This window comes from Polyodon spathula, chromosome 31 (genome assembly GCF_017654505.1).
Source record: "Polyodon spathula isolate WHYD16114869_AA chromosome 31, ASM1765450v1, whole genome shotgun sequence".
Classification (NCBI taxonomy): Eukaryota; Metazoa; Chordata; class Actinopteri; order Acipenseriformes; family Polyodontidae; genus Polyodon; species Polyodon spathula.
Window position 1 is genome coordinate 2333437 of NC_054564.1, and position 27781 is coordinate 2361217.

The 27781-nt window shown below is 44.8% G+C and overlaps 2 protein-coding genes across 2 annotated transcripts in view; one reads left to right on the plus strand and one right to left on the minus strand.

Annotated features, from left to right (window-relative positions):
• The window catches only part of adgra2 (adhesion G protein-coupled receptor A2), an 89379-nt gene extending 78035 nt beyond the window's left edge, over positions 1–11344 (plus strand). The window contains exons 17-19 of the mRNA XM_041233383.1: positions 600–745; positions 6329–6418; positions 9178–11344. Coding sequence (XP_041089317.1) covers positions 600–745; positions 6329–6418; positions 9178–10732 — 1791 coding nt within the window. The 3' untranslated portion in view covers positions 10733–11344. The remainder of the gene's footprint in view (positions 1–599; positions 746–6328; positions 6419–9177) is intronic.
• A 12687-nt stretch (positions 11345–24031) lies between these two features.
• LOC121303035 (transcription factor IIIB 50 kDa subunit-like) lies at positions 24032–27268 on the minus strand. Its single transcript, XM_041233430.1, is given in 7 exon segments — positions 24032–24097; positions 24469–24634; positions 24807–25460; positions 25543–25757; positions 25760–25866; positions 26124–26158; positions 27099–27268. Coding segments are annotated over 7 exon segments (1413 nt in total).
• Positions 27269–27781: the final 513 nt, after the last annotated feature.

The following is a 27781-nucleotide window of genomic DNA, read 5'->3' on the forward strand; positions in this document are numbered from 1 at the left end:
CCAACAACAACTCACAACACCAACCCCAACACCAAATCCTACCCCAACACCAACTCCATCCCCAACCCCAATACCAATCCCTACCACAACACCAACCCCAACCCCAACACCAACTCCAACCCCAACCCCAACCCCAACCCCAACACCAACCCCTACCCCAACCCCAACACCAACCCCAACACCAACACCAACCCCAACACCAACCCCAACCCCAACCCCAATCCCAACCCCAACCCCAACACCAACCCCAACCCCAACTCCAACACCAACCCCAACACCAACCCCAACACCAACCCCAACCCCAACCCCAACCCCAACCCCAACTCCAACCCCAACCCCAACCCCAACCCCAACCCCAATCCCTACCCCAACCCCAACCCCAACACCAACTCCAACACCAAACCCAACACTACTACTACCCTTACCCCTAAACCAACCACTACCCCAACACTAACCCCTACCACTACCCCAACATTACCGCTACACCTACCCCTACCTATATGCACTAACCACTACCCCTACCAAGCCATAATTACAGATACTCCCCATCACCTGGTTCTCTCTCTCTCTCTCTCTCTCTTTCTCTCTCTCTCTGTCAGGTGGGCATCATGCTACACTACTCCACTCTCTCCACGCTACTCTGGATTGGGGTCAGCGCCCGGGTCATCTCCAAGGAAGCAGTCTGCCAGTCTCCTCGGCAACTTGAGGGCGAGCAGGTCACACCCACCCAGCGACCTATGCTCAGGTCAGCTGAGGAACTGTGAGGGAGAGAAGGCAGAGCTGAGGGGAGGGACTGGGAGGGAGGGAAGGAAGCAGTGTGGCTCTGGTGGTTAGAGCTGAGGAGGGACTGGGAGGGAGGAAAGCAGTGTGGCTCTAGTGGTTAGAGCTGAGGGACTGTGAGGGAGGGAAGCAGTGTGGCTCTAGTGGTTAGAGCTCAGGAGGGACTGGGAGAGAGGGAAGCAGTGCGGCTCTAGTGGTTAGAGCTGAGGGACTGGGAGGCAGGGAAGCAGTGTGGCTCTGGTGGTTAGAGCTGAGGGACTGGGAGAGAGGGAAGCAGTGTGGTTCTAGTGGTTAGAGGTGAGTGAGTGGGAAGAAGGGAAGCAGTGTGGCTCTAGTAAGAACATAAGAACATAAGAAAGTTTACAAACGAGAGGAGGCCATTCGGCCCATCTTGCTCGTTTGGTTGTTAGTAGCTTATTGATCCCAAAATCTCATCAAGCAGCTTCTTGAAGGATCCCAGGGTGTCAGCTTCAACAACATTACTGGGGAGTTGATTCCAGACCCTCACAATTCTCTGTGTAAAAAAGTGCCTCCTATTTTCTGTTCTGAATGCCCCTTTGTCTAAACTCCATTTGTGACCCCTGGTCCTTGTTTCTTTTTTCAGGCTGAAAAAGTCCCTTGGGTCGACACTGTCAATACCTTGTAGAATTTTGAATGCTTGAATTAGGTCGCCACATAGTCTTCTTTGTTCAAGACTGAACAGATTCAATTCTTTTAGCCTGTCTGCATATGACATGCCTTTTAAGCCCGGAATAATTCTGGTCGCTCTTCTTTGCACTCTTTCTAGAGCAGCAATATCTTTTTTATAGCGAGGTGACCAGAACTGAACACAATATTCAAGATGAGGTCTTACTAGTGCATTGTACAGTTTTAACATTACTTCCCTTGATTTAAATTCAACACTTTTCAAAATGTATCCGAGCATCTTGTTAGCCTTTTTTATAGCTTTCCCACATTGTCTAGATGAAGACATTTCTGAGTCAACAAAAACTCTTAGGTCTTTTTCATAGATTCCTTCTCCAATTTCAGTATCTCCCATATGATATTTATAATGTACATTTTTATTTCCTGCGTGCAGTACCTTACACTTTTCTCTATTAAATGTCATTTGCCATGTGTCTGCCCAGTTCTGAATCTTGTCTAGATCATTTTGAATGACCTTTGCTGCTGCAACAGTGTTTGCCACTCCTCCTACTTTTGTGTCGTCTGCAAATTTAACAAGTTTGCTTACTATACCAGAATCTAAATCATTAATGTAGATTAGGAATAGCAGAGGACCTAATACTGATCCCTGTGGTACACCACTGGTTACCACACTCCATTCTGAGGTTTTTCCTCTAATCAGTACTTTCTGTTTTCTACATGTTAACCACTCCCTAATCCATGTACATGTGTTTCCTTGAATCCCAACTGCGTTCAGTTTGAGAATTAATCTTTTGTGCGGGACTTTGTCAAAAGCTTTCTGGAAATCTAAATAAACCATGTCATATGCTTTGCAATTATCCATTATCGATGTTGCATCCTCAAAAAAATCAAGCAAGTTAGTTAGACACGATCTCCCTTTCCTAAAACCATGTTGACTGTCTCCCAGGACCCTGTTACCATATAGGTAATTTTCCATTTTGGATCTTATTATAGTTTCCATAAGTTTGCATATAATAGAAGTCAGGCTTACTGGTCTGTAGTTACCTGGTTCAGTTTTGTTTCCCTTTTTGTGGATCGGTATTACGTTTGCAATTTTCCAGTCTGTTGGTACCACCCCTGTGTCAAGAGACTGCTGCATGATCTTGGTTAGCGGTTTGTAAATTACTTCTTTCATTTCTTTGAGTACTACTGGGAGGATCTCATCCGGCCCAGGGGATTTGTTTATTTTAAGAGCTCCTAGTCCCTTTAACACTTCTGCCTCAGTTATGCTAAAGTTATTTAAAACTGGATAGGAACTGGATGACATGTGGGGCATGTTGTCAGTATCTTCCTTTGTAAAAACTTGTGAAAAGTAATCATTTAATATATTTGCTATTTTTTTTTCTTCATCTACGATTTTGCCATTTGTATCTCTTAAACATTTAATCTCCTCTTTGAATGTTCTCTTGCTGTTGTAATATTGGAAAAACATTTTGGAATTGGTTTTAGCTCCCTTAGCAATGTTCATTTCTATTTCTCTCTTGGCCTTTCTAACTTCCTTTTTGACTTGCGTTTGCAGTTCTGTGTACTCTTTCTGTGTACTTTTTGGTCCTTTTTTAAAGCTCTGTAAAGTGCCTTTTTTCGCTGAATATTTTTTTTTTAATTGATCTATTAAACCATTTTGGCAATTTAGTTTTTACATTTAGATTTGTCTACTTTAGGGATGTAATTATTTTGCGCCTCTAGTACTACATTTTTGAAGAACAACCATCCTTCTTCTGTGGGTGTTTTCTCTATTTTACTCCAATCTACTTCTGTTAGTCTCTGTTTCATACCTTCATAGTTTGCTTTTCTAAAATTGTAAACCTTAGCTTTAGTCATTACTTTTGGGGTTTTAAAAAACACTTCAAATGAGACCATGTTGTGGTCTGAGTTTGCCAGTGGTTCTCTGACCTCTGTTTTAGTTATTCTATCTTCGTTATTTGAAAAGACTAAATCAAGGCATGCCTCCCCTCTAGTCGGTGCCTTGACAAATTGTGTTAGGAAGCAGTCATTTGTCATTTCCACCATTTCTATTTCATCCTTCGCGCTACCCACCGGGTTTTCCCATTTTATTTGGGGGAAGTTGAAATCCCCCATTAGTATGGCTTCTCCTTTGCTACACGCATTTCTAATGTCATTGTATAACAGATTATTTTGCTCACCGTCTGAATCTGGCGGTCTATAGCATGCTCCCATTATTATGCCCTTTGAATTTTTGTCCGTTATTCTGACCCATATTGATTCGGTTTTATTTTCTTTGTCCAGGTTTAACACCTGGGCTTCAAGACTGTTTCTTATGTATAGCGCTACCCCTCCTCCTCTTCTGTCCTGCCTGTCTTTCCTCTACAGTGTATACCCACAAATATTATATTCGTCCCCATCACTCTCAGACAACCAAGTTTCTGTAACACCTATCACATCATAGTTACCTGTTAGTGCAGTAGCTTCAAGTTCTAGAATTTTGTTTCTGATACTTCTAGCATTTAGATAAATACATTTAATGGTTGTCTTACCTGAGTTGTTGTTCTTGTTTTGATGCGGTCTCCCTTCTGTTTTTTTTTTTGTTGATTTCTCCCCCTTCCTTTCTAGTTTAAATGCTTCTGAACCTGCTCGAGGATCTTTTCTCCAAGTAGACTGGTTCCCTTGTTATTTAAGTGCAGTCCGTCCCGTCTATACAGATAGTCCTCGTTGTAGAATGTGGTCCAATGATCAAGATAGGTGAAGCCTTCCCGTGTGCACCACATCTTCAGCCATGCGTTTTGATTAATTATTTCCAGCTGTCCATATGGTCCTTTGCAAGGTGCCGGTAGTATACCAGAAAATACCACAGTTTTGGTTTTCTCTTTTAATTTCCTTCCTAGCTCTCTGAATTTGTTTTGCAGGGATTTTGGTCTGTCTCTTCCAATGTTGTTTGTACCGATGTGGACGACTACTACCGGGTCGTCTCCTGTTCGTTCTAGGAGCCTGTCCACGTTCTCAGTGATGTGCTTGACCGAGGCTCCCGGAAGGCAGCACACTGTTGTAGTAAGGGGGTCCAAACTGCGAATTGAACTTGCTGTGTTTCTCAATATGGAGTCCCCAACAATCATGACCTCCCTTCTTTTTGCTGTCTGGTCACCACTGTCAATGGGATCCTGGATGTTGTTCCTTTCATTCTCTTGTTGTTGGTTCTGCTCATCAAAATTCTGAAGTGACTCAAATTTGTTGGTTGTTTTGATTTCTGGTGGTTGTGTTTGACAAAGTTTCTTTTTTTCCCTGCTTCTGCCTACCTGAACCCAGCTGTTCTGACCTTCTATCTCCCTGGTGGCTTTCAGTCTGTTAGGGGTGATGCAGACTTCCATGAATTGTGGGTGTGCCAGTTCCTCAAGATCCTGTTGCTGTCTCACTTCTTGCAGCTCCATTTCTAGCATACTTACTAGTTTATGCAAATCCTGGATCGCGCGGCACTTTACATACACTTGGTTTAGCTCTGCTGGGTTTTCTCGGATTTCCCACATCAAGCAGGTATCACAGATTACTGGCTTGAAGACCATGTTGAGGGTTTTTTTTTTTGAAGTTTAGTTTCTTCTGCAGCCGTCAGCCTGCTTTCAAACTGCTTCTAAACTGCTCTGTACTTTTCCACGCCTGTACTTCTCCCACTCGCTGTCGCTTCCACTCGCTGTCGCTGGGAAGACTGCCTCGTTTAACTGCGTTGTTCTGCTGTGCTGTTGGCTCCTCCCCTCGCCCGTGTCTCAGAACGGCGCTGAATTTGAATCAGCTGCTCCGAGTTTCAGCTTGTTTGTTATCAGAAAAACACAAGCGGCTTTTTGACTTTGAGCTGCTGCTGTGTTTCCCCAATGTCCTCTGTTTTCTGATTAAAGCAATTCAAGATGCAATTTCTCCTTACTGCTTCTAAACTGCTCTTTATTTTTCCACGCCTGTACTTCTCCCACTCGCTGTCGCTTCCACTCGCTGTTGCTGGGAAGACTGCTTCGTTTAGTAAGAAGATGAGGGAAGCCGTGTGCACATTATTGTGTGTCTATCAATGTCTGTAAGTGTTTCTATTGCTGTAGCAGAGCAGCAGTTGTAAGATTTGGCATGCAGGATGAATGGATTCGTGACACTCTGAGTTGTGGGTTGAAAGTCTTGGATGCCTGCAAAGCCTGGAGATCCCTAACTAATCTCTGTTTGAAGGCATGGGTCAGGCAGTGTTGAGTGTGTGTGTGGCTAGATGTGTGGCTAGGTGTGTGTTTGTAGTTATGTCTGTGGGTTTGGCTGTGTGCATTTGTAGGTGAGTGGATGTGGGTTTGTGGGTGTTTGTAGCTGTGTTTGTTTGTAGGTGTGTGTGTGTGTGTTTGTAGGTGAGTTTGGGTGTGTGTGTGTGTTTGTTCTTTCATTTTTTTAGACCCTGATTAATGTTAATCTTGGGCTCCCATACCTAAGGTAGTGTTAAGCAGTCCAGGATTAGTGCTAATCAGGGCAAGCAGAGGTTAGAGCTGCACCAGTACAAACGATAAATGATGTATATTAAACACAAGACTCGGGTTCAGGAGCTGCCATTGTTCAGAGTAGATTAAAGAACACGGAAAACAATTCCAGTAAATCTAACCTTACATGTATTGCTGTCATTGCGCTGTGCTCACATTTTCCTATATGAAAGGGACACATACTGTGGTTTTATTTTTTTAACAAGAGGAACCTCTGTTAAAGTTTTGAATAAACAAGCTTACAAAAACAAATCACCATACAACTGAAGAACCATGTTAAAGGTAAATGACCTCTCCTCTCCTCTCCTCTCTCTCCTCCTCCTCTCTTCTCTCTCCTCCTCCTCTCCTCTCTCCTCTCCTTTCCTCTCTCACCTATCCTCTCCTCTCTTCTCCTCTCCATCTCTCTCCCCTCTCAGGTTTTATTTAATTGCGGGCGGGGTTCCTCTGATTATCTGTGGAATCACAGCGGCCGTCAACATCAAGAACTACGGAGACTCAAAATCATAGTGAGTACCACAACTGAGAGAGAGCGAGAGAGAGAGAAAGAGAGCGAGAGAGAGAGAGAGAGAGAGAGAGAGAGAGAGAGAGAGAGAGAGAGAATAGGGTTAAGGTTAAGATTAGGGGTAATAGAGTTAGGGTTAGGATTAGGGGTAATAGCTCCTGCCACAGCAGACCAGCCTGACACAAATATCGTTCAGTTTATTTCAAGTCTGATCTTTCGTGTTCTCAAATGCATTGTGTCTTTGGCAATAGTTGTCATGCCAATAAAGTATGTGAACTTGAACTTGACAGAGAGGCAGAGACAGAGACAGAGACAGAGACAGAGACAGAGACAGAGACAGAGAGACTTGACTTTTGAGACCCTTTAATGAATCATTAAAAAGAAATCCAATAATCCATAATACAATACAATTCAAAATGAGAAAACATTTAAAAACCCTCCCAAAAACACCATTTAACTGTACAAATAAATTACACTAAGACATCAAATAAAACCCTTTTCACTGGATTCACAAACAAATAAAATTAAAATAAAATGTTGAGCTCTCCCCTGGAGTCACTGAGCGCAGAGTCTCCCACACACCACTCCCTCCCTGGAGTCACTGAGCACAGAGTCTCCCACACACCACTCCCACCCTGGAGTCACTGAGCACAGAGTCTCCCACACACCACTCCCACCCTGGAGTCACTGAGCACAGAGTCTCCCACACACCACTCCCTCCCTGGAGTCACTGAGCACAGAGTCTCCCACACACCACTCCCTCCCTGGAGTCACTGAGCACAGTCTCTCACACACCACTGCTCCTGGAGCCTATCGGATTCCTGACCATTTTAAAATAGTTCAAATCAACCACGACCCGACTGACCAGCAGCACCTGAAACAACCTCACCAGCTCAGTCAGCCCTGGCCCCAACAATGGATTTTTCCTTGATTTCAAAATGGCCAGTTTGGCACTGTAGGGGACATAAGCAACTCGTTGTTGAACGCCACCCCTGAGACTGCAGGAGACCCTGCAGCAGGTGGGAGAGTGGCTCCAGCCTTCCACAATCTAGGCATGGAAGATAGTCTCCTCCTGCCCACAGAAACAGCACCCGCTACTGATACTGGGGTCAACTCTGTGAAGCTATTTAAAATCAGGTTGGCTGCCAAAGATATCAGAAGATACAGAGGAATCAGAGAACTCCCCATCCTCCATCTCATACATCTCTTCATGTTCTTCAGACTCACCCCAGCTTGCTTCAGGTCCTTGCTGCTCCCTCCCCTCTGCCGAGTCGGGCACAGGGAGCTCCGCTGTCAGGCTGGACTCCCCCTTCTCCTCCGGGCGTGTCAATGCAGCCACTGCACCGGACTCTGGCCCATCAGCTAACGATGGCTGTAGATCACCTCCGCGCTCCACAACCTTTGAGCTGGTGGCCGTATCCGGCTTAGCGACCCCCCGACTCACTCCATCTACACTGAAATTCCAGGAAGCTTCAATTATATCACCTGGATTTTCAACAGTAATAAACGCCACCTAAAAGACAAGACGTGTTTAAGATTGGGATCTTTACACCTCAGGGGAATGGGTTTAATGGCAGGTATGAGCTTCCTGTATCTTGACAATTCATTCTCCAGCGGACCATTACTCAAAAATGGGGGAACATTGGACAGTATTAGTGACTGGAGAAAGCAAGGGAGACACTTCCAAAAACAAACCTCAAACATTAAACTTTTCCTACACTAGCAGGTTTCTGAGAGAGAGAGAGAGAGAGAGAGAGAGAGAGAGAGAGAGAGAGAGAGAGAGAGAGAGAGAGAGAGAGAGAGCGCTGTCATAGCTTGAGAGATAAACAGTGAACATGACACACAAGTGAAAAAAGAGAGGATGGGACAGAGGGATTCTGTTTAATATACAGGGAGGGAGGGGGTATTGTTTAATATAGCGAGAGGGAGGGAGTTATTCAATATAGAGGAAGGAGGGATACTGTTTACTATTAAAAGATATGTTTTCTCTGTCTATATATTTTACTTGTTTATGCCATGTGTGTGCTATGGCAACACAATTCTTTTTTATTGTCATGTCATTAAAACCAAATTGAATTGAATTGAATTGAGAGGCAGAGAGAGACAGAAACAGAGAGAGACAGAGACAGACGGACAGAGACAGACAGAGAGAGAGCGAGACAGAGACAGAGACACAGGAGTAGCTGAGCTGCTTTAGACTCAGTGCAGATTACTTCTCTAGCATTCTGCCCTTTTCATCAATCTTTAACTGCAAGTTATCGGGTTTATTTTAATGATCTAAAACATTTACAAGTCTGATATTTGCAAACCGCATTTCACTATATTTCTATTGCATTTACAGCAGTGATGTTAATAAGATGGACAGTAGCTTAGACTTGTAGATTAGAGGGATACACGTTTAGTTTTTTAAACCTATTTTGATTTTGATAAATCAATAGTTTAGTCCTTAAAAGTTTTGTTAAAAGCAGAAAATATTTCAAAAAGGTAAAATAATAAAACTGCCAGGTGAATCAAGTTTTTTACATTTGCTTTAGAATCTAATTGAGCATTTTGAAGGTATTGCTGTGCTTCACCTCTCCTCTCTACCCTCTCACCTCTCTCCTCTCTCTCACCTCTCCCCTCTCACCTCTCCCCTCTCCCTCTCACCTCCCACTTCTGCCCTCTTACCTCTCCCCTCTCTCTGTCCCCTCCCACTTCTGCCTTCTCACCTCTCTCCTCTCCCCTCCCACTTCTGCCCTCTCACCTCTCCCTCTCTCCTTGCAGCTGCTGGCTCGTGTGGCGGCCCAGCCTTGGTGCCTTCTATGTACCAGCAGCCTTTGTGGTGCTGGTGAGTTGGGTGTATTTTCTATGCACCCTGCCCAACCTGCGGGGCCGTGGGGAGGGGGGAAGGAAGGAGCTTCCTGCGGCTTCCTCCTCCTCCTCCTCCTCCTGCTCCCCCTCTCCCTCCCCCTCTCCCTCTCCCTCTCCCTCTCCCGAGGCTTACCACTCCAGTCTGCTCTCCTCGGACTCCTTGGAGGGGGGGGCAGTGCACTCCGGGCTGGCCCTGGAAGACCAGCACTCACTGCGGGCCCGCTTCATGGCCGTGGTGTGCACCCACGTGCTGTTCATGGCTCTGTGGAGTTTGGGGGCGCTGGCAGTGTGGCGAGGTGGAGGGGAGGGGGAGCTGCTGTTCAGCTGCCTGTACGGCATCACGGCTGTCACGCTCGGCCTCTTCCTTCTGGCGCATCATTGCATTAGGAGGCGGGACGTCCAGACTCATTGGCTCGCCTGCTGCCCCTCCAGACGAGCGCGGCTCATGCAGGCCTACCTCGGCCCCGCCCCCGGCCCCCTCGAGCCGACGCCTACCAACTCATCACCCAGCCTGTCGAACCCAGGGCTCTGCAAGCTCACAAACCTCCTCCAGGTGATGCAGCCAACAGCTGGGGCTCCTGGGGGCAACAGCAGCAGCACCGGCAATGGAAATGCATCATCTGTGTGCTGCAGCCTCGCAGACAACCACAGCAAGCACTCCAATATCAACCTGCAGCAGCAGCACCCTCCGCTTCCCAATACAGGAACTACACAGCAGCAGCAGCAGCAGCAAAGGAGGTCGCACAAGCCAGGCGGCAGGACGAAGCAAACCACGACACTCTATCACCACCGTGGCGGGGAGGGCAAGCCTCACCACAGGATCAAAGTGACCAGGGGGGGAGGCTTGGAACTGCTGCCGTCGACACACCACAATCAGAAACCTGCCCCCTCCTCCAGCGAGAGCGGCAGCCTTCCCAACAGCCACTCAGAGAGCCGGGCCAGTCCGCTGCCCAACAGCCACTCGGAGAGACGGGCCAGTCCGCTGGCCAACAGCCACTCGGAGAGCCGGGCCAGTCCGCTGGCCAACAGCCACTCGGAGAGCCGGGCCAGTCCGCTGCCCAACAGCCACTGTGAGAGTCGGGCCAGTCCGCTGCCCAGCGGCCACAGGGAGGCACCAGGGGAGGCCAGCAACAGCCCCTCGGAGGGCAGTGACGGGGGGGGCAGCGGGAGACAGAAGCCCTTCCCGCTGGTGCAGCTGTCCTCCGCCAGGGCACCGACGGTGCCATGCCAGAGAGCTCAGAGGCGCAGCGTCAGCAGAGATAACCTGAAGACAGCTGCCTCGCCCGAAAGAGAGGCCAAGCGCAGCTCCTACCCGCTCAACATGGCCGTCCTTCCCCCAGCCCCCCACAGTGCTTACAATGGAGCGCTCAACGGCTCGGGGTTCCAGCTGGATCTGAGCCCCATGGCGCCCTCCGCAGGAGTGGAGGGGATGAGAGGGGGGGTGTGGAAGAGCGAGACCACTGTCTGAAACAAAGACAAAGAGAGAGAGAGACTGAGAGGAACTGGGGTTGCGTCTGAAGCATCACCGAATCGTGAAACGGAACAATCATGTGCAGTGGTACAAGCAAGAATGATATCGTAATCCCCCGTAATTCAACTTTAATCCCAGCTACAAAAACAATATATATAAATAAGGGATGGGATGCTTGCAGTAATTCAGCAGTTTGCCTATAATACTATTTACTGTTTCAGTTTGCCACATAGTTTTCACATATTTCAGTATTTTTAATGAAGGATGCACATATAGACTGACAGCCCCAGATTAAGGGAAGAGACAGACCCTACACACAGAAAACCCACTAAGTCTGCAGCTGAAGAGCAGAACAGTTTTTGGATTTGTACCGATCGCCCTACATGAGCAAGAGAAGCTACAAAAATCTGTCCTTTTTTCACACAATTACAGAATAAACAAGACATAGACAAGACAGTAACCTGGGTCTACGAACAGTACTGCACAAGACTGTGGTTTTGTTATAGTGAATTGAGCAAACTATGCTGTCCAAACAGAATACAGACAATCAAAAACAAACAACTCAGGTACTTCCAGAAGACAGATATATATATATATATATATATATATATATATATATATATATATATATATATATATATATATATATATATATTATATATATCCGCTCTTCCCCATGGGTCCGATGGGAATGTTTGCATGTTTGTGTGGCAGTACTGCCTTGCCAGTGTGTAAGTAGAGGGGTGGTGAGAGAGAGAGAGAGGGTGGGGTGGGGTGGAGGGGTACAGCAGGGGCACCCCCAAACCCAATGAGCTTGTTCCTGTAGGGCACATTCTGAGCAGCTGATTGTCTAATACTCGGAAACCACAGAAGTTAGAGCACTGACCCCCAGAGCTAATGCAAGCACCGTGCTTTGTGTGCATTAACAACTCAACTCTCTGAACTATTGGAGCATGCAACACAAACACTAACTTCTAAGAGTAATACAAAACAGAATGCATGCTTTATTTAGACGTAGTTAATAGATGTATTCCATTATCTACAGTACGGTTTATATAATAACTAACACACACAAGTTTAAGTTACTTCTAACCATGTATTACTGTCCCGGGTTAGTCAGACACTGCCAAGTACCGTCCAGTGCAAAAAATAAAGAGAAATGATAACATTATAGAATCCCGTGCTGTATGTCATCTCAACAGTCTGGTCTCAGACCACGGCAGTTTAAACAAGAGTGCATTTTGACAGCTTGGTTGGCATGCCTCTAAACGGGGCGAGAGTGCATTTTGACAGCTTGGTTAGCATGCCTCTAAACGGGGCGAGAGTGCATTTTGACAGCTTGGTTAGCATGCCTCTAAATGGGGCGAGAGTGCATTTTGACAGCTTGGTTAGCATGCCTCTAAACGGGCGAGAGTGCATTTTGACAGCTTGGTTAGCATGCCTCTAAACGGGGCGAGAGTGCATTTTGACAGCTTGGTTAGCATGCCTCTAAACGGGGCGAGAGTGCATTTTGACAGCTTGGTTAGCATGCCTCTAAACGGGGCGAGAGTGCATTTTGACAGCTTGGTTAGCATGCCTCTAAATGGGGCGAGAGTGCATTTTGACAGCTTGGTTAGCATTCCTCTAAACGGGCGAGAGTGCATTTTGACAGCTTGGTTAGCATGCCTCTAAACGGGGCGAGAGTGCATTTTGACAGCTTGGTTAGCATGCCTCTAAACGGGGCGAGAGTGCATTTTGACAGCTTGGTTAGCATGCCTCTAAACGGGGCGAGAGTGCATTTTGACAGCTTGGTTAGCATGCCTCTAAACGGGGCGAGAGTGCATTTTGACAGCTTGGTTAGCATGCCTCTAAACGGGGCGAGAGTGCATTTTGACAGCTTGGTTAGCATGCCTCTAAACGGGGCGAGAGTGCATTTTGACAGCTTGGTTAGCATGCCTCTAAATGGGGCGAGAGTGCATTTTGACAGCTTGGTTAGCATGCCTCTAAACAGGGCGAGAGTGCATTTTGACAGCTTGGTTAGTATGTCTCTAAACGGGGCGAGAATGCATTTTGACAGCTTGGTTAGCATGCCTCTAAACGGGGAGAGAATGCATTTTGACAGCTATGTAAAGCCTCACAGTTTGGCACTCCTCAAAAGCGGCTCAGTTTTAATGTTGCTAGTGCGAACAAGAGTGCTCCAGCACCTATGGGTGTCCCACCAACTCTCACTACTCTCCCTGTCAACGCACACTGGCAGGCAAGGCATCCCCCATTCCTGCACGCCAAGTCAGTGTTAACAAGCTCTACATGGCTGGTGTAGTTCTAGTGTTGTTTCCTCCAGTATTATTGTGTTCAGTGTTCACAGTGTTCCAGCATGCGATCATATGCCTCTTCATTCTTCTTCTCATTTATTATAACAAGCGTTAGAAGATTCTCAGTATTATCCCTCGTAGAGTAAGTAGCATGTAGTATACTCTATACTGCACGCAGCCAGAACACTATGAGAATTGCCTTTATATATGTTAATAATATAACTATGCCACATTGTGTTCAGGGAAAAAAAATAATAATCATGAATTAAATGCGCCAAAGAAAATGTATAGAAAAGATGCTTCAGAATTTTTTTGCAAAGCAAATCTATTTTGTAAATATTTTTTATTATTTTGAAATCTCTCTCCCGTCCCCATGCTCACAGATAGAGATCCATTGAAAGGCATTGTGCCTCTGTGTTACAGTAACAGGACAGAGCTATTTACAAAGGTGCAAGAGCCCTCTTCATTCTATTATTTATCACAAGTTATATTTTTGTAACTTTAAACACTCACCCAAGAACAGAATTCTATTTTTAAACGTATCACTGGGATGGAAATAAAATTCCTATTGGATAGCAGGTTCACCCATTCCAGCTTTTAGTACGAGTTTGACGAGGTAATAAACTCCTAGTGAAGCCAAGAATGGATCAGACTGCTTATTTCCATCCCTGCTGAAGTGACTTTTAAAAAGTGCCAAATAAGAAAACCAAACTAAAACATAATTGTAATGCCAGCACTGTGTAGAAATACAAAGCTGGAGTTATCTGTCACAGGCTCTTGTTTTGTTACTTGGTTCTTTTGAATAGCTGATGTAAGAAAGTGAATTATAAGGGACAATCGTAAAACTGTGAAACTTTAAAAAGAAAGCAGACAAACAGAGCTCTTTTGTCCAGTGTTTGTTTTTGTGCTAGAGGAACGCGTTTCTTTGTTCTAATTGCTCACAGTAATTGCACGTGGCAGCAGCAGGGCTACACAGGGTGGGGGTCCCTTCCTGTTTTTCCAATTCCACTTCCAAGTCCTACAATAATTGTTGTGATTGCTCAGCTGCTTTCATCTGAAGCCAATTCAATGGACTAACACAGTGACTTCAATTGATTAGTTGCCACTGTGACCTCAATTGAACTAAATATGGCTAATTGCAGTTGTGATCAGTGCTGCGCTGGAACTGATTGAAAGGAATGGATTTTAAAAAGGAATTGGAATTGAAACACAGGAATGGATCCCGACCCTGGTCCTGGAATGCTGTTGCCCGTCATTTCGGGCTCCCCCAGCAGCCAGGGCACTCTGCTCTATTGGAAAGGGTTTCCACAGCAGTGGATAGTTTAGACCTGGATTTGGGGAAAGCAGAATCGCTCACAGATCGCGGGAGCAGATTCACAAAGCACTTCCCATTGCTAACCCTTAATGTTTCTCACAGGATTTCTGCAGTTTTCCCCAATGTTATAATCTGCATGTTTATTGTTTAGATTATAACCTGTGCTTTACCAAGCCTGATCATTACACTTTGCTGTGCTTTTACTGTGGGAGACTTTTATAAGAGAAAGCCAATTGAATTCCATGAAACTAAACGTGTCTTAATGTTTCAGACCAGCTGCCAGTCCTGCGGTATGTTAGAATGCGATACTCTCATCCCTTTAGGCCCCAGCGCCCCTTAATGGTGCTCTTCTGTTACTACAAGGAGGGAGATTTCACAACCAAAATTTGTATATTTATATATTTTTTTGCAATGCCGCTTAAATTTTATAACAAAGTGGTCTTTACTTTTCATGTTTTCCTATTTTTTGGTTGGTTTTTCATAGTATATTTGTTTATTTTAGTAAATGTAACCCAGACTGGGTTCAGTGCCTTAAAGAAATGTATTTTGTGGTTTGTTTTTTGTATAATAATAAAAAACAGTTTAAGCTTTTAAAAATGTTAGTAAGTCTCAGAAATTACTGTGTGACAGACTCAGTAAAGACTGGATTCAGTAAAGACTGGGTGATTCAAGCTCCCATGCTCTCCAAGCTGCCCTACAAGATAAGCTGCTCTGTTCACTCTTCTCTCCTGGCTAACCAGCCCTGTATCTTTGCCAGTCACTGTAATACAGCACAATATATTTATATATAGCCCCTCCCTTCACACCATGGCATCCCAGCATGCTGGACAGAGTTCAAAACAAGAGCGCTCAGTCCACACACGCCATATTCAACCACTTATAGAAAAGCACATGCTTTCAGCCTTAAAACAGTCCAATGTTTCAACTTGCCTAATCCCAACTGCCTAACCCACAAACTAGGAGCACAATAGCAGAGATCCGGCTCCAGTTGATTTCAGACCATTTTTTGGAACAATTAAAAGTCTGGATTTCCTGATCTCCGGAGTGAATATGAATAGTCAGAGTTCCTGGGGAGAGGGGCCTAATCCATGAATGACCTTGAGCACGTTTAAAATCAACTGGAGAACTCACTGCTAACCAACGTAAGGACCTTGGCGCTGGAGTAATATGTAGAGAAAGACAAGTGTGAGAAAGCAGTCTGGCAGCTGCATACAGTACATTATCCTTGGATTTTCAACCACGTTTTTTATAGTGACCCCATCTATTTGAAAAATATATATGTATCTATGTGTGTATGTGTGTGTATTTGTAGCTGTGATTATAAATGAAATTTCACCAAACGGCGCTACTGTAATTGTAATTATAATTGACAAACAGCTTAAAATGTGTTTGTTACAAAAATTACAATATGCAGTGTTTTTAATTCACAATTAAAGACTATTTGAGTATTGAATATTTGAACAAGCAGCACTAGTTAAAACACATTTATGTATTTGGAAGTTTGCATTCTGAAAGTACAGTGTATTTAATAACTAGGGAACTTAACATAGTACAATTACACTTAAAGGAACTATCTGGGGTGTTATAGAGTACACACATGTAGTTAGTTAAGTATTCAACATTTCGAACGTCGCAGTTCAAGGGATAACAGTTTGGTTTCTCTATGACTAAGCAGACGCACACAAGCTTATTACCCGTACACTGGGACTAATCAAGCACACGCTAAAACCTGGAATAGGCGAAACCGCTATGCAATGGGAGCCTTATTTCCAATACTGCATCCATTTTCTAAAAAGGTGATGGGCTTCTTAAGATAGTTGTTTGCAAACATTCCCAACATTTTACATTTGAACACGGTATAATGCTGATGTTTAAACACTGAACACAAACTAAACACCCCCAGTTTGAATTTGCTTAACTCATTGCCCTTCCATACGACTTCACAAACTCAGTCTGTTTAGCACCAACCTGCACTTCCCTCAACACCTTACATTATGAGTCAGTATTACCATTTAAAGTAGAGGCAGGGGGATATGGGGGGTCCTCCTCCAGCGTGGTGCAGGTGGCAACGCCCCCCCACCCCCCTCCTGAAAACGAATTTCAGCGTTTTGCCGGGAGAGAAACTCGCCTCTCCCGCCTCGGTCATCTCAACGCCATCCGCATCATTCCCCAAGGTCTCCAGAGGTTCTCCACCACCTGACCCCTGGAAATGCAATCACTGCCTCCTCAGCAGCTGCATTTCTTTGGGGTCATCAAAGAGAACATCCATCTTCAGTGCAAACTTCTACAGTGCATATATCATCCTGTGTGGATAGACATATGTTCTTCGGTTGCAAAATCACTAACACGTCGAGGTGTTGCATCATCTTATTTCACGAGGTCAATGATACGACCACCACAAAGGTTAACCCATCCAACCAAAAAGCAGGTGTTACCTAGTTAATTTTTAAATTATTTTCAAGTGTTTAAAATTTAATAACCTTTATTTTGTGTATAGGCCTTGAGTTAAATGGTAGTGTCCTATGTTACACCTAGGCATAATAAATCAGATAATCGAGTATTAAAAAAGTCTGATGTATCCAGTTTGCTGTATATCCACAAAAGCTTGATATGTCATACCCATTCTGATATATACAGTGTCAATAGAAAGCCTGCACCCCATTGAACTTTTTCCCCATTTTGTTGTGTCAGTACTTCAGAGTGTTATTCATTTAAATGAGTATTTTTTCCACTTATCTACACACCTTACTCCACACTGTTAATGGGAAAAAAAGTTTTTATTGAGAAAAAGATTATATATTAAAAATACAAAACTGAAAGATCATAATTGTTTAAGTCTCCATCCACCTGAGTTAATACTTGCTGGAAGCACCTTTGGCAGCAGTTACAGCTGTGAGTCTGTTGGGATAGGTCTCTACCAACTTTGCACACCTACATTTGGCAATATTTGACCATTCTTCTTTACAAAACTGTTCATCTCTGTCAAGTTCCTTGGGGAGTGTTGATGGATAGCAATCTTCAAGTCATGCCACAAATTTTTGATTGGATTTAGGTTGGAGCTCTGACTGGGCCACTCAAGGACATTTATTTTTTTGTTCCTTACATTTTTGTTCCTTAGCCACTCCAGTGTAGCTTTGGTTGTGTGCTTTGGGTCATTGTTATGCTGAAAGGTGAACGTCCGTCCCAGTTTCATCTTTCTTGCAGAGGGCAGCAGGTTTTCCTCAAGGACTTCTCTGTACTTTGCTCCATTCATTTTCCCTTCTATCTTGAAAAGTGCCCCAGTCCCATAAGAACATAAGAACATAAGAAAGTTTACAAACGAGAGGAGGCCATTCGGCCCATCTTGCTCGTTTGGTTGTTAGTAGCTTATTGATCCCAAAATCTCATCAAGCAGCTTCTTGAAGGATCCCAGGGTGTCAGCTTCAACAACATTACTGGGGAGTTGATTCCAGACCCTCACAATTCTCTGTGTAAAAAAGTGTCTCCTATTTTCTGTTCTGAATGCCCCTTTTTCTAAACTCCATTTGTGACCCCTGGTCCTTGTTTCTTTTTTCAGGCTGAAAAAGTCCCTTGGGTCGACACTGTCAATACCTTTTAGAATTTTGAATGCTTGAATTAGGTCGCCACGTAGTCTTCTTTGTTCAAGACTGAACAGATTCAATTCTTTTAGCCTGTCTGCATATGACATGCCTTTTAAGCCCGGAATAATTCTGGTCGCTCTTCTTTGCACTCTTTCTAGAGCAGCAATATCTTTTTTATAGCGAGGTGACCAGAACTGCACACAATATTCAAGATGAGGTCTTACTAGTGCATTGTACAGTTTTAACATTACTTCCCTTGATTTAAATTCAACACTTTTCACAATGTATCCGAGCATCTTGTTAGCCTTTTTTATAGCTTCCCCACATTGCCTAGATGAAGACATTTCTGAGTCAACAAAAACTCCTAGGTCTTTTTCATAGATTCCTTCTCCAATTTCAATATCTCCCATATGATATTTATAATGTACATTTTTATTTCCTGCGTGCAGTACCTTACACTTTTCTCTATTAAATGTCATTTGCCATGTGTCTGCCCAGTTCTGAATCTTGTCTAGATCATTTTGAATGACCTTTGCTGCTGCAACAGTGTTTGCCACTCCTCCTACTTTTGTGTCGTCTGCAAATTTAACAAGTTTGCTTACTATACCAGAATCTAAATCATTAATGTAGATTAGGAATAGCAGAGGACCTAATACTGATCCCTGTGGTACACCACTGGTTACCACACTCCATTCTGAGGTTTTTTCCTCTAATCAGTACTTTCTGTTTTCTACATGTTAACCACTCCCTAATCCATGTACATGTGTTTCCTTGAATCCCAACTGCGTTCAGTTTGAGAATTAATCTTTTGTGCGGGACTTTGTCAAAAGCTTTCTGGAAATCTAAATAAACCATGTCATATGCTTTGCAATTATCCATTATGGATGTTGCATCCTCAAAAAAATCAAGCAAGTTAGTTAGGCACGATCTCCCTTTCCTAAAACCATGTTGACTGTCTCCCAGTACCCTGTTACCATATAGGTAATTTTCCATTTTGGATCTTATTATAGTTTCCATAAGTTTGCATATAATAGAAGTCAGGCTTACTGGTCTGTAGTTACCTGGTTCAGTTTTGTTTCCCTTTTTGTGGATCGGTATTACGTTTGCAATTTTCCAGTCTGTCGGTACCACCCCTGTGTCAAGAGACTGCTGCATGATCTTGGTTAGCGGTTTGTAAATTACTTCTTTCATTTCTTTGAGTACTACTGGGAGGATCTCATCCGGCCCAGGGGATTTGTTTATTTTAAGAGCTCCTAGTCCCTTTAACACTTCTGCCTCAGTTATGCTAAAGTTATTTAAAACTGGATAGGAACTGGATGACATGTGGGGCATGTTGTCAGTATCTTCCTTTGTAAAAACTTGTGAAAAGTAATCATTTAACATATTTGCTATTTTTTTTTCTTCCTCTACGATTTTGCCATTTGTATCTCTTAAACATTTAATCTCCTCTTTGAATGTTCTCTTGCTGTTGTAATATTGGAAAAACATTTTGGAATTGGTTTTAGCTCCCTTAGCAATGTTCATTTCTATTTCTCTCTTGGCCTTTCTAACTTCCTTTTTGACTTGCGTTTGCAGTTCCGTGTACTCTTTCTGCGTACTTTCTTTTTGGTCCTTTTTTAATGCTCTGTAAAGTGCCTTTTTTCGCTGAATATTTTTTTTAATTGATCTATCTAAACCATTTTGGCAATTTAGTTTTACATTTAGATTTGTCTACTTTAGGGATGTAATTGTTTTGCGCCTCTAGTACTACATTTTTGAAGAACAACCATCCTTCTTCTGTGGGTGTTTTCTCTATTTTACTCCAATCTACTTCTGTTAGTCTCTGTTTCATGCCTTCATAGTTTGCTTTTCTAAAATTGTAAACCTTAACTTTAGTCTTTACTTTTGGGGATTTAAAAAACACTTCAAATGAGACCATGTTATGGTCTGAGTTTGCCAGTGGTTCTCTGACCTCTGTTTTAGTTATTCTATCTTCGTTATTTGAAAAGACTAAATCAAGGCATGCCTCCCCTCTAGTGGGTGCCTTCACAAATTGTGTTAGGAAGCAGTCATTTGTCATTTCCACCATTTCTATTTCATCCTTCGCGATACCCACCGGGTTTTCCCATTTTATTTGGGGGAAGTTGAAATCCCCCATTAGTATGGCTTCTCCTTTGCTACACACATTTCTAATGTCATTGTATAACAGATTATTGTGCTCACCGTCTGAATCTGGCGGTCTATAGCATGCTCCTATTATTATGCCCTTTGAATTTTTGTCTGTTATTCTGACCCATATTGATTCGGTTTTATTTTCTTTGTCCAGGTTTAACACCTGGGCTTCAAGACTGTTTCTTATGTATAGCGCTACCCCTCCTCCTCTTCTGTCCTGCCTGTCTTTCCTATACAGTGTATACCCACAAATATTATATTCGTCCCCATCACTCTCAGACAACCACGTTTCTGTAACACCTATCACATCATAGTTACCTGTTAGTGCAGTAGCTTCAAGTTCTAGAATTTTGTTTCTGATACTTCTAGCATTTAGATAAATACATTTAATGGTTGTCTTACCTGAGTTGTTGTTCTTGTTTTGATGCGGTCTCCCTTCTGTTTTTTTGTTGATTTCTCCCCCCTTCCTTTCTAGTTTAAATGCTTCCGAACCTGCTCGAGGATCTTTTCTCCGAGTAGACTAGTTCCCTTGTTATTTAAATGCAGTCCATCCCGTCTATACAGATAGTCCTCGTTGTAGAATGTGGTCCAATGATCAAGATAGGTGAAGCCTTCCCGTGTGCACCACGTCTTCAGCCATTCGTTTTGATTAATTATTTCCAGCTGTCCATATGGTCCTTTGCAAGGTGCCGGTAGTATACCAGAAAATACCACAGTTTTGGTTTTCTCTTTTAATTTCCTTCCTAGCTCTCTGAATTTGTTTTGCAGGGATTTTGGTCTGTCTCTTCCAATGTTGTTTGTACCGATGTGGACGACTACTACCGGGTCGTCTCCTGTTCGTTCTAGGAGCCTGTCCACGTTCTCAGTGATGTGCTTGACCGAGGCTCCCGGAAGGCAGCACACTGTTGTAGTAAGGGGGTCCAAACTGCGAACTGAACTTGCTGTGTTTCTCAATATGGAGTCCCCAACAATCATGACCTCCCTTCTTTTTGCTGTCTGGTCACCACTGTCAATAGGGTCCTGGATGTTGTTCCTTTCATTCTCTTGTTGTTGGTTCTGCTCATCACAATTCTGAAGTGACTCAAATCTGTTGGTTGTTTTGATTTCTGGTGGTGGTGTTTGACGAAGTTTCTTTTTTTCCCTGCTTCTGCCTACCTGAACCCAGCTGTTCTGACCTTCTATCTCCCTGGTGGCTTTCAGTCTGTTAGGGGTGATGCAGACTTCCATGAATTGTGGGTGTGCCAGTTCCTCAAGATCCTGTTGCTGTCTCACTTCTTCCAGCTCCATTTCTAGCATACTTACTAGTTTATGCAAATCCTGGATCGCGCGGCACTTTACGCACACTTGGTTTAGCTCCGCTGGGTTTTCTCGGATTTCCCACATCAAGCAGGTGTCACAGATTACAGGCTTGAAGACCATGTTGATGTTTTTTTTTTTGAAGTTTAGTTTCTTCTGCAGCCGTCAACCTGCTTTCAACCTGCTTCGAAACTGCTCTGTACTTTTCCACGCCTGTACTTCTCCCACTCGCTGTCGCTTCCACTCGCTGTCGCTGGGAAGACTGCCTCGTTTAACTGCGTTGTTCTGCTGTGCTGTTGGCTCCTCCCCTCGCCCGTGTCTCAAAACGGCGCTGAATTTGAATCAGCTGCTCCGAGTTTCAGCTTGTTTGTTATCAGAAAAACACACGCGGCTGTTTGACTTTGAGATGCTGCTGCTGTGTTTCCCCAATGTCCTCTGTTTTCTGATTAAAGCAATTCAAGATGCAATTTCTCCTTTCTGCTTCGAAACTGCTCTGTACTTTTCCACGCCTGTACTTCTCCCACTCGCTGTCGCTTCCACTCGCTGTCGCTGGGAAGACTGCCTCCTGCCGATGATGCTGCCACCACCTTGCTTCACAGTAGGTGTTGTTCTTTGGGTGATGCTCTGTGTTGGGTTTGCGCCAAACATAACGCTTTGCATTTATGCAAAAAAGTTGCATCTTAATTTAGTCAGACAACAAAATGTGAAAAAAGTTCAAGGGGGTGTAGACTTTCTATATTCACTGTGTGTGTATATATATATATATATATATATATATATATATATATATATATATATATATATATATATATATATACATATTCACATGTCTCAGTCCCTATATATATATATATATATATATATATATATATATATATATATACACACACACACACACATAAATTCAGTGCCGTGAAAAGGTATTTGCCCTGGCTGATTTTCTGCATTTTTGCATATTTCTGACACTGAATGTTATCAGATCTTCAAAACAAAATTTAATATTAGATAAAAGGGACCCTGAGTGAACAAATAACACAACATTTTGATATTTATTTATTAAAGGAAGCTATTCAACACCCAATGCCCCCGCGTGAAATAGTAATCACCCCCTTAGACTCAATAACTGGTTACGTCACCTTTAGCAGCAATAACTGCAACCAAACACTTCCTGTAGTTATTGATCAGCCTCTCAGTGCCGTGCAGCAAAGCATCCCCAAATCATGACACTACCACCATGCTTGCTCGTTGGTATGAGGTTCTTACTGTGGAATGCAGTGTTTGCTTTTCGCCAGACATAACGAGGCCCATGTTGCCCAAAAAGTTCCACTTTTGACTCATCTGTCCATCGAACATTGTTCTCTTGAGAATCATCCAGGTGCTTTTTGGCAAACTTGAGATGAACATTCATGTTCTTCTTAGTGATCAGTGGTTTCCGCCTCGCTACTCTGCCATGAATCCCATTTTTGCCCAGTGTCTTTCTGATGGTGGAGTCATGAACACTTGCCTAGCTGAGCTGAGAGAGGTCTGTAGATCCCTAGATGTTGTCCTAGGGTTCTTTGTAACTTCCTGGACGTTTTTACGCCTTGCTCTTGGAGAGATTTTGGCAGGACGGCCACTCCTGGGAAGATTCACTACTGTCCCAAACTTTCTCTATTTGTATAATATGGCTCTGACTGTGATTTGGTGGAGCCCCTGAGCCTTAGATATGGCTTTGTAAGCCTTTCTAGACTGATAGGCATCAACAACTTTTTTTCCGGAGGTCTTCAGGAATTTCTTTTGATTGTGGCATGATGTGTCTGTAGAACCTGTGTGCTCACAACTTCACTCTGATGGTAAGGGCCTAAGTTAGACAGATTTATATTGGGCAGGGCTGGCCCAAATCAGGCCTAATTGTTAACCAAAGTATTCAAACATCTGACCCTAATTATCCCTTTAATTGGGTTGAATTAACTGGGGGGGGGGGGGGAAATAACTTTTTCACACCTGATGATTGCATGTTTGACTACCTTGTAGACCAAACAAATGAAAGAAGCATCAAACTTTGGTGTCATTTTTTCTCTCTGACTCCCTGTATATAAAACTACAACCCACAAAGAGATCTGACCAAATTCAATGTGAAAAATGTGCAAAAATGCAGAAAATCAGACAGGGGGCAAATACTTTATCACAGCACTGTATATATAGCTGTGATTCGCAGCCCCCCCCACCTTCACTTTGGGCTATGTTTCGCCACAGGTCACCAAAGGCCCCTTCCGTACATGTACTTAATTTTATGGAATTAATTATTCAGACTTTACAGATTCAAAAGAGCAGCTCCTTCGCAAGAAGTCTTCAATGAGCTGACAAATACCCCCAGCAGTGGAATAGACGAGGAAGATCTTCAAACAGAAATGAAAATGACAGATGTTCCTGAGACTCCCGTCACTCACCTTGATCAAAGTATTAATAGCGCCCATGACCCTCACTGCCTTGCTTGTCCCATTCATTGCTCAGGTATGGGATATATAAAAGTGTAGATCACTATACTCATGAAATTCAGATTTCAAGGTAATCTATGATGTCTCCCCATTGCAAATCTGGCCAAACAGCAGGACTGCCTAGCCAGGCGTTCACCTGGAACCAAAATGGGCAGACATCCAGTCCCGCTAACTGTCTTCAATCATTATACCGCTTCCTTGGACCTCCCTGCAATGAATCGGTGTAGTAATATTCCATTTGCAATGGCACACTGTTGGCAAATTACACCAAAAACACAGTGCTCCGGAACTTCCTTAGTGACACCTGGAGTTGGAAAGGAATTATTTTTAAACTCTGGACTGCAGTTCAATGTAAATCATCTGCTGTTGACTTTCTGTGAATGGATGGAGTAACGGCAACATTTGCACTGACCATTAAAAGCACAGCCAGGTATCCCTGTTCTGAATTATTTACAGGTTATTGAATAAACACAGTAACTTGCCTTAGATTAATCTGATGTCAGTATTTGATGGCTAGTTGTAATTTTTCATGAAAAATCAATTGCTTGAACAAAATGTACCCCCCACCTGGTCCCCTGTAAAGTCCTGGCCCTGGTTTCCGGTGTCGTGTTCCTCTGGATACGTCTGGGCAATGCTCAGCAAGTCCGCTCTGCGTTTCAGCAAACTGCCTCATCTCATCAGAGGTGCGGAGATACTGCTCTATTTCACTGTCTGAAATCTCCTCGTCCCCAGTCACCTCCCTGCCCCTGTCTCCCTCCTCGCCCCCTGCCTCCTCTTTGGGGGTTTGACTGTGCAGGGGGGGGCAGAAACACCAGCCGACGCCGCTTGCCTCCTGCTAGTAATGGTAGCATCTGGCAGTCTCCAGGTCCCTCAGTCTCTATTGGTTCCTGCGCGGAATCTATGGTGCCCTTTACAGAAACCATAGCAGGAGCTTTTACACTCCCTTCAGCACTGCTGCACTGCACCAAGCTGCCCCCTGCTGGTGAAGACAGAGATCCCTGTGCAGGACCTCCTTCTTCATTCCCTCCAGTGTTCAGTGCAGCAGCAGCAGCCCCCTCCAGCTTTTTATCCTCACAGCCAGCACACTGTGTCACAGTGCCCACCGGTGGCAAAGATGCTCCACTCTGCGCAGTCACACAAGCCAATTGCTCAGCAGTACATAAAGTGTGCCGTGTGGCTTGCTCACTGTCCTCCACCTCCTCTCCTCCCTGACTCTCCAATGCTCTCCTCAGTAACACATCCCTGTGTTTCAGGATATCCCCGGCGTTCTTGGCCACCACTTTGCGATCAAGTTTGGCCCCACGCAGCCACGGCAGTTCCTTGCCCAGCTTGCAGAGGGCATCCTGGAGCTCCGTCAGGCACTTGTGGGCCGGAAGGGGCAGGGGGACTCCGGCCAGCTTACAAAATCTAGAGAGGGAGGTGGAGAGGCGAGCTGCCACTGGCCGGAGAGAGAGCCTGGACAGGTAGACTGCAGCGGTCAGGATCGGGACTGGGTGCCAGCCTGTCACTATCCAGGCCTCTCCGGCCAGTTCAACCAGCTTGGAAGCACGGTCCACCAACATGGAAAAGCATTCGCTGAACAGTTCCGGGACAGCGGCTGGGGAGAGCTGGAAACTGAGAGAGACAGACACAGAGGGTTACAATCATTCGACCCTGGAAAAATGGCTGGACAGTAAGGTTATAATACCCAGGTTACCTGCTGCAGTGGCTACTGACGAGCTGCGTAATTGTGGTGGGCGGGGCCTCCACTCCCAGCTTCTCCACAAGCTCAAAGTAGACTCCCCCCATCAGTCCTGGGTCCGCCTGCAGCAGCTAGCTAATGGTTCCCATAGTGACAGGCCGGCTGTACTGCCGGCCCACCAGCAACACGCAGCGGCCCGCCAGAACCTCCTTGCGCTGCAGGGACACACGTCCAGAAAGGTAGGGTGGCAGTAAGCACGCTCGAACAGGCTCCGAGAGGAGTCCTCCACCCCCGGGGGAAACCTCAGGATGTGACACGGAGTGCTGACTCACTGCAGACCTGCAGGAAACACACTTAGTGTGGGGATACTGGCCTCACACGCAAACACAAGCACACACATCACTGACACCTTGAATCTTGTTGTGACTGGACTGCACTCTCTTCTCACACTCACCTTGAATCTGACTGAGTAGATTGCACGCTCACACTGGGACTACACCATCCTCACCTTCTGTGTTCTCTATCACCCCTCTCACCTCTGATCTGGTTGCGGCAGGGCTCCTTGTCTGTTCTATCAGAGTATGCTCTGCTCTCACCTCTGATCTGGTTGCGGCAGGGCTCCTTGTCTGTTCTCTCAGAGTATGCTCTGCTCTCACCTCTGATCTGGTTGCAGGGCTCCTAGGCAGGGCTCCTTGTCTGTTCTCTCAGAGTATGCTCTGCTCTCACCTCTGATCTGGTTGCTCCTTGGCAGGGCTCCTTGTCTGTTCTCTCAGAGTATGCTCTGCTCTCACCTCTGATCTGGTTGAGGCAGGGCTCCTTGTCTGTTCTCTCAGAGTATGCTCTGCTCTCACCTCTGATCTGGTTGAGGCAGGGCTCCTTGTCTGTTCTCTCAGAGTATGCTCCGCTCTCACTTATGTTCTGGTTGCGGTAGAGCTGTTTGCCGAGGACTGATCTCTCAGAGTACCTCGAATCTGTGTGGAAACAACAATCAGATGAGCAAGTGAGACAGGGTCTGGCCTCAACTGCAATGTCAAAACACTCAAGCGAAGCTCATCGATCCTGCACTACAGACAACAGAGCATCCAGAACTTCAAGACAAAGCTACCTTCAACATTGTAATGATGGAGAACATTACAATGAGTAAGAGAGAACTCACAGGTAACAGGGAGAATATGTATTTATAAATCACATACCGGTATATTTAAAATGAAGTCAAGAACCAGGAGGTTGTCTGCTAGTAGCTATGCTGTGATTTTGGTCGTGTATCATACAATACACATAATGCACAATTCTTAAGACATGGATGTTAATAAGACTCCTATTGCACAGCAGTTTCACATATTCCAGGTTTAACTACAAGCTTCATTAGCCACAATGTTTAGGTAACAAGCCAGGAATGGATCAAACTGCTATGCAACGGGAGTCTTATTTCTGTTCTTGTAAGATAACATGGCTTATAGTTTCCACTATGCCCAAATCGGCCCCTGCACAGTAAACAGGCAATTTGTCAGTAGCGGAAAAATTGGGTCCCCTTAGTTGTAAAGGAAGAAAGGTACACTATGAATCAGTACTCACTCGGATTGCTGCGACTGGTCATGTGATACTGCTCCTCGGACAGCGTGCTTGTGAGCAGTCCCTCACTCACCACGGAGCCGCAGTCCACACGCACCAGCTGGGCCTGCGAGTGGTGCAAATCATCGATGATATTGGAGGAGCCGCACTCAGGGCACGACTGAGCCATCTTCAAACACAGCGCCCAGGCAGGAGCTGCAAACACAGGACAAGGGCAATCATTTCAAACACAGCGCCCAGGCAGGAGCTGCAAACACAGGACGAGGGCAATCATTTCAAACACAGCGCCCAGGCAGGAGCTGCAAACACAGAACGAGGGCAATCATTTCAAACACAGCGCCCAGGCAGGAGCTGCAAACACAGGACAAGGGGAATCATTTCAAACACAGCACCCAGGCAGGAGCTGCAAACACAGGACAAGGGGAATAATTTCAAACACAGCACCCAGGCAGGAGCTGCAAACACAGGACGAGGGCAATCATTTCAAACACAGTGCCCAGGCAGGAGCTGCAAACACAGGACAAGGGGGATCATTTCAAACACAGTGCCCAGGCAGGAGCTGCAAACACAGGACAAGGGGAATCATTTCAAACACAGCACCCAGGCAGGAGCTGCAAACACAGGACGAGGGCAATCATTTCAAACACAGCGCCCAGACAGGAGCTGCAAACACAGGACAAGG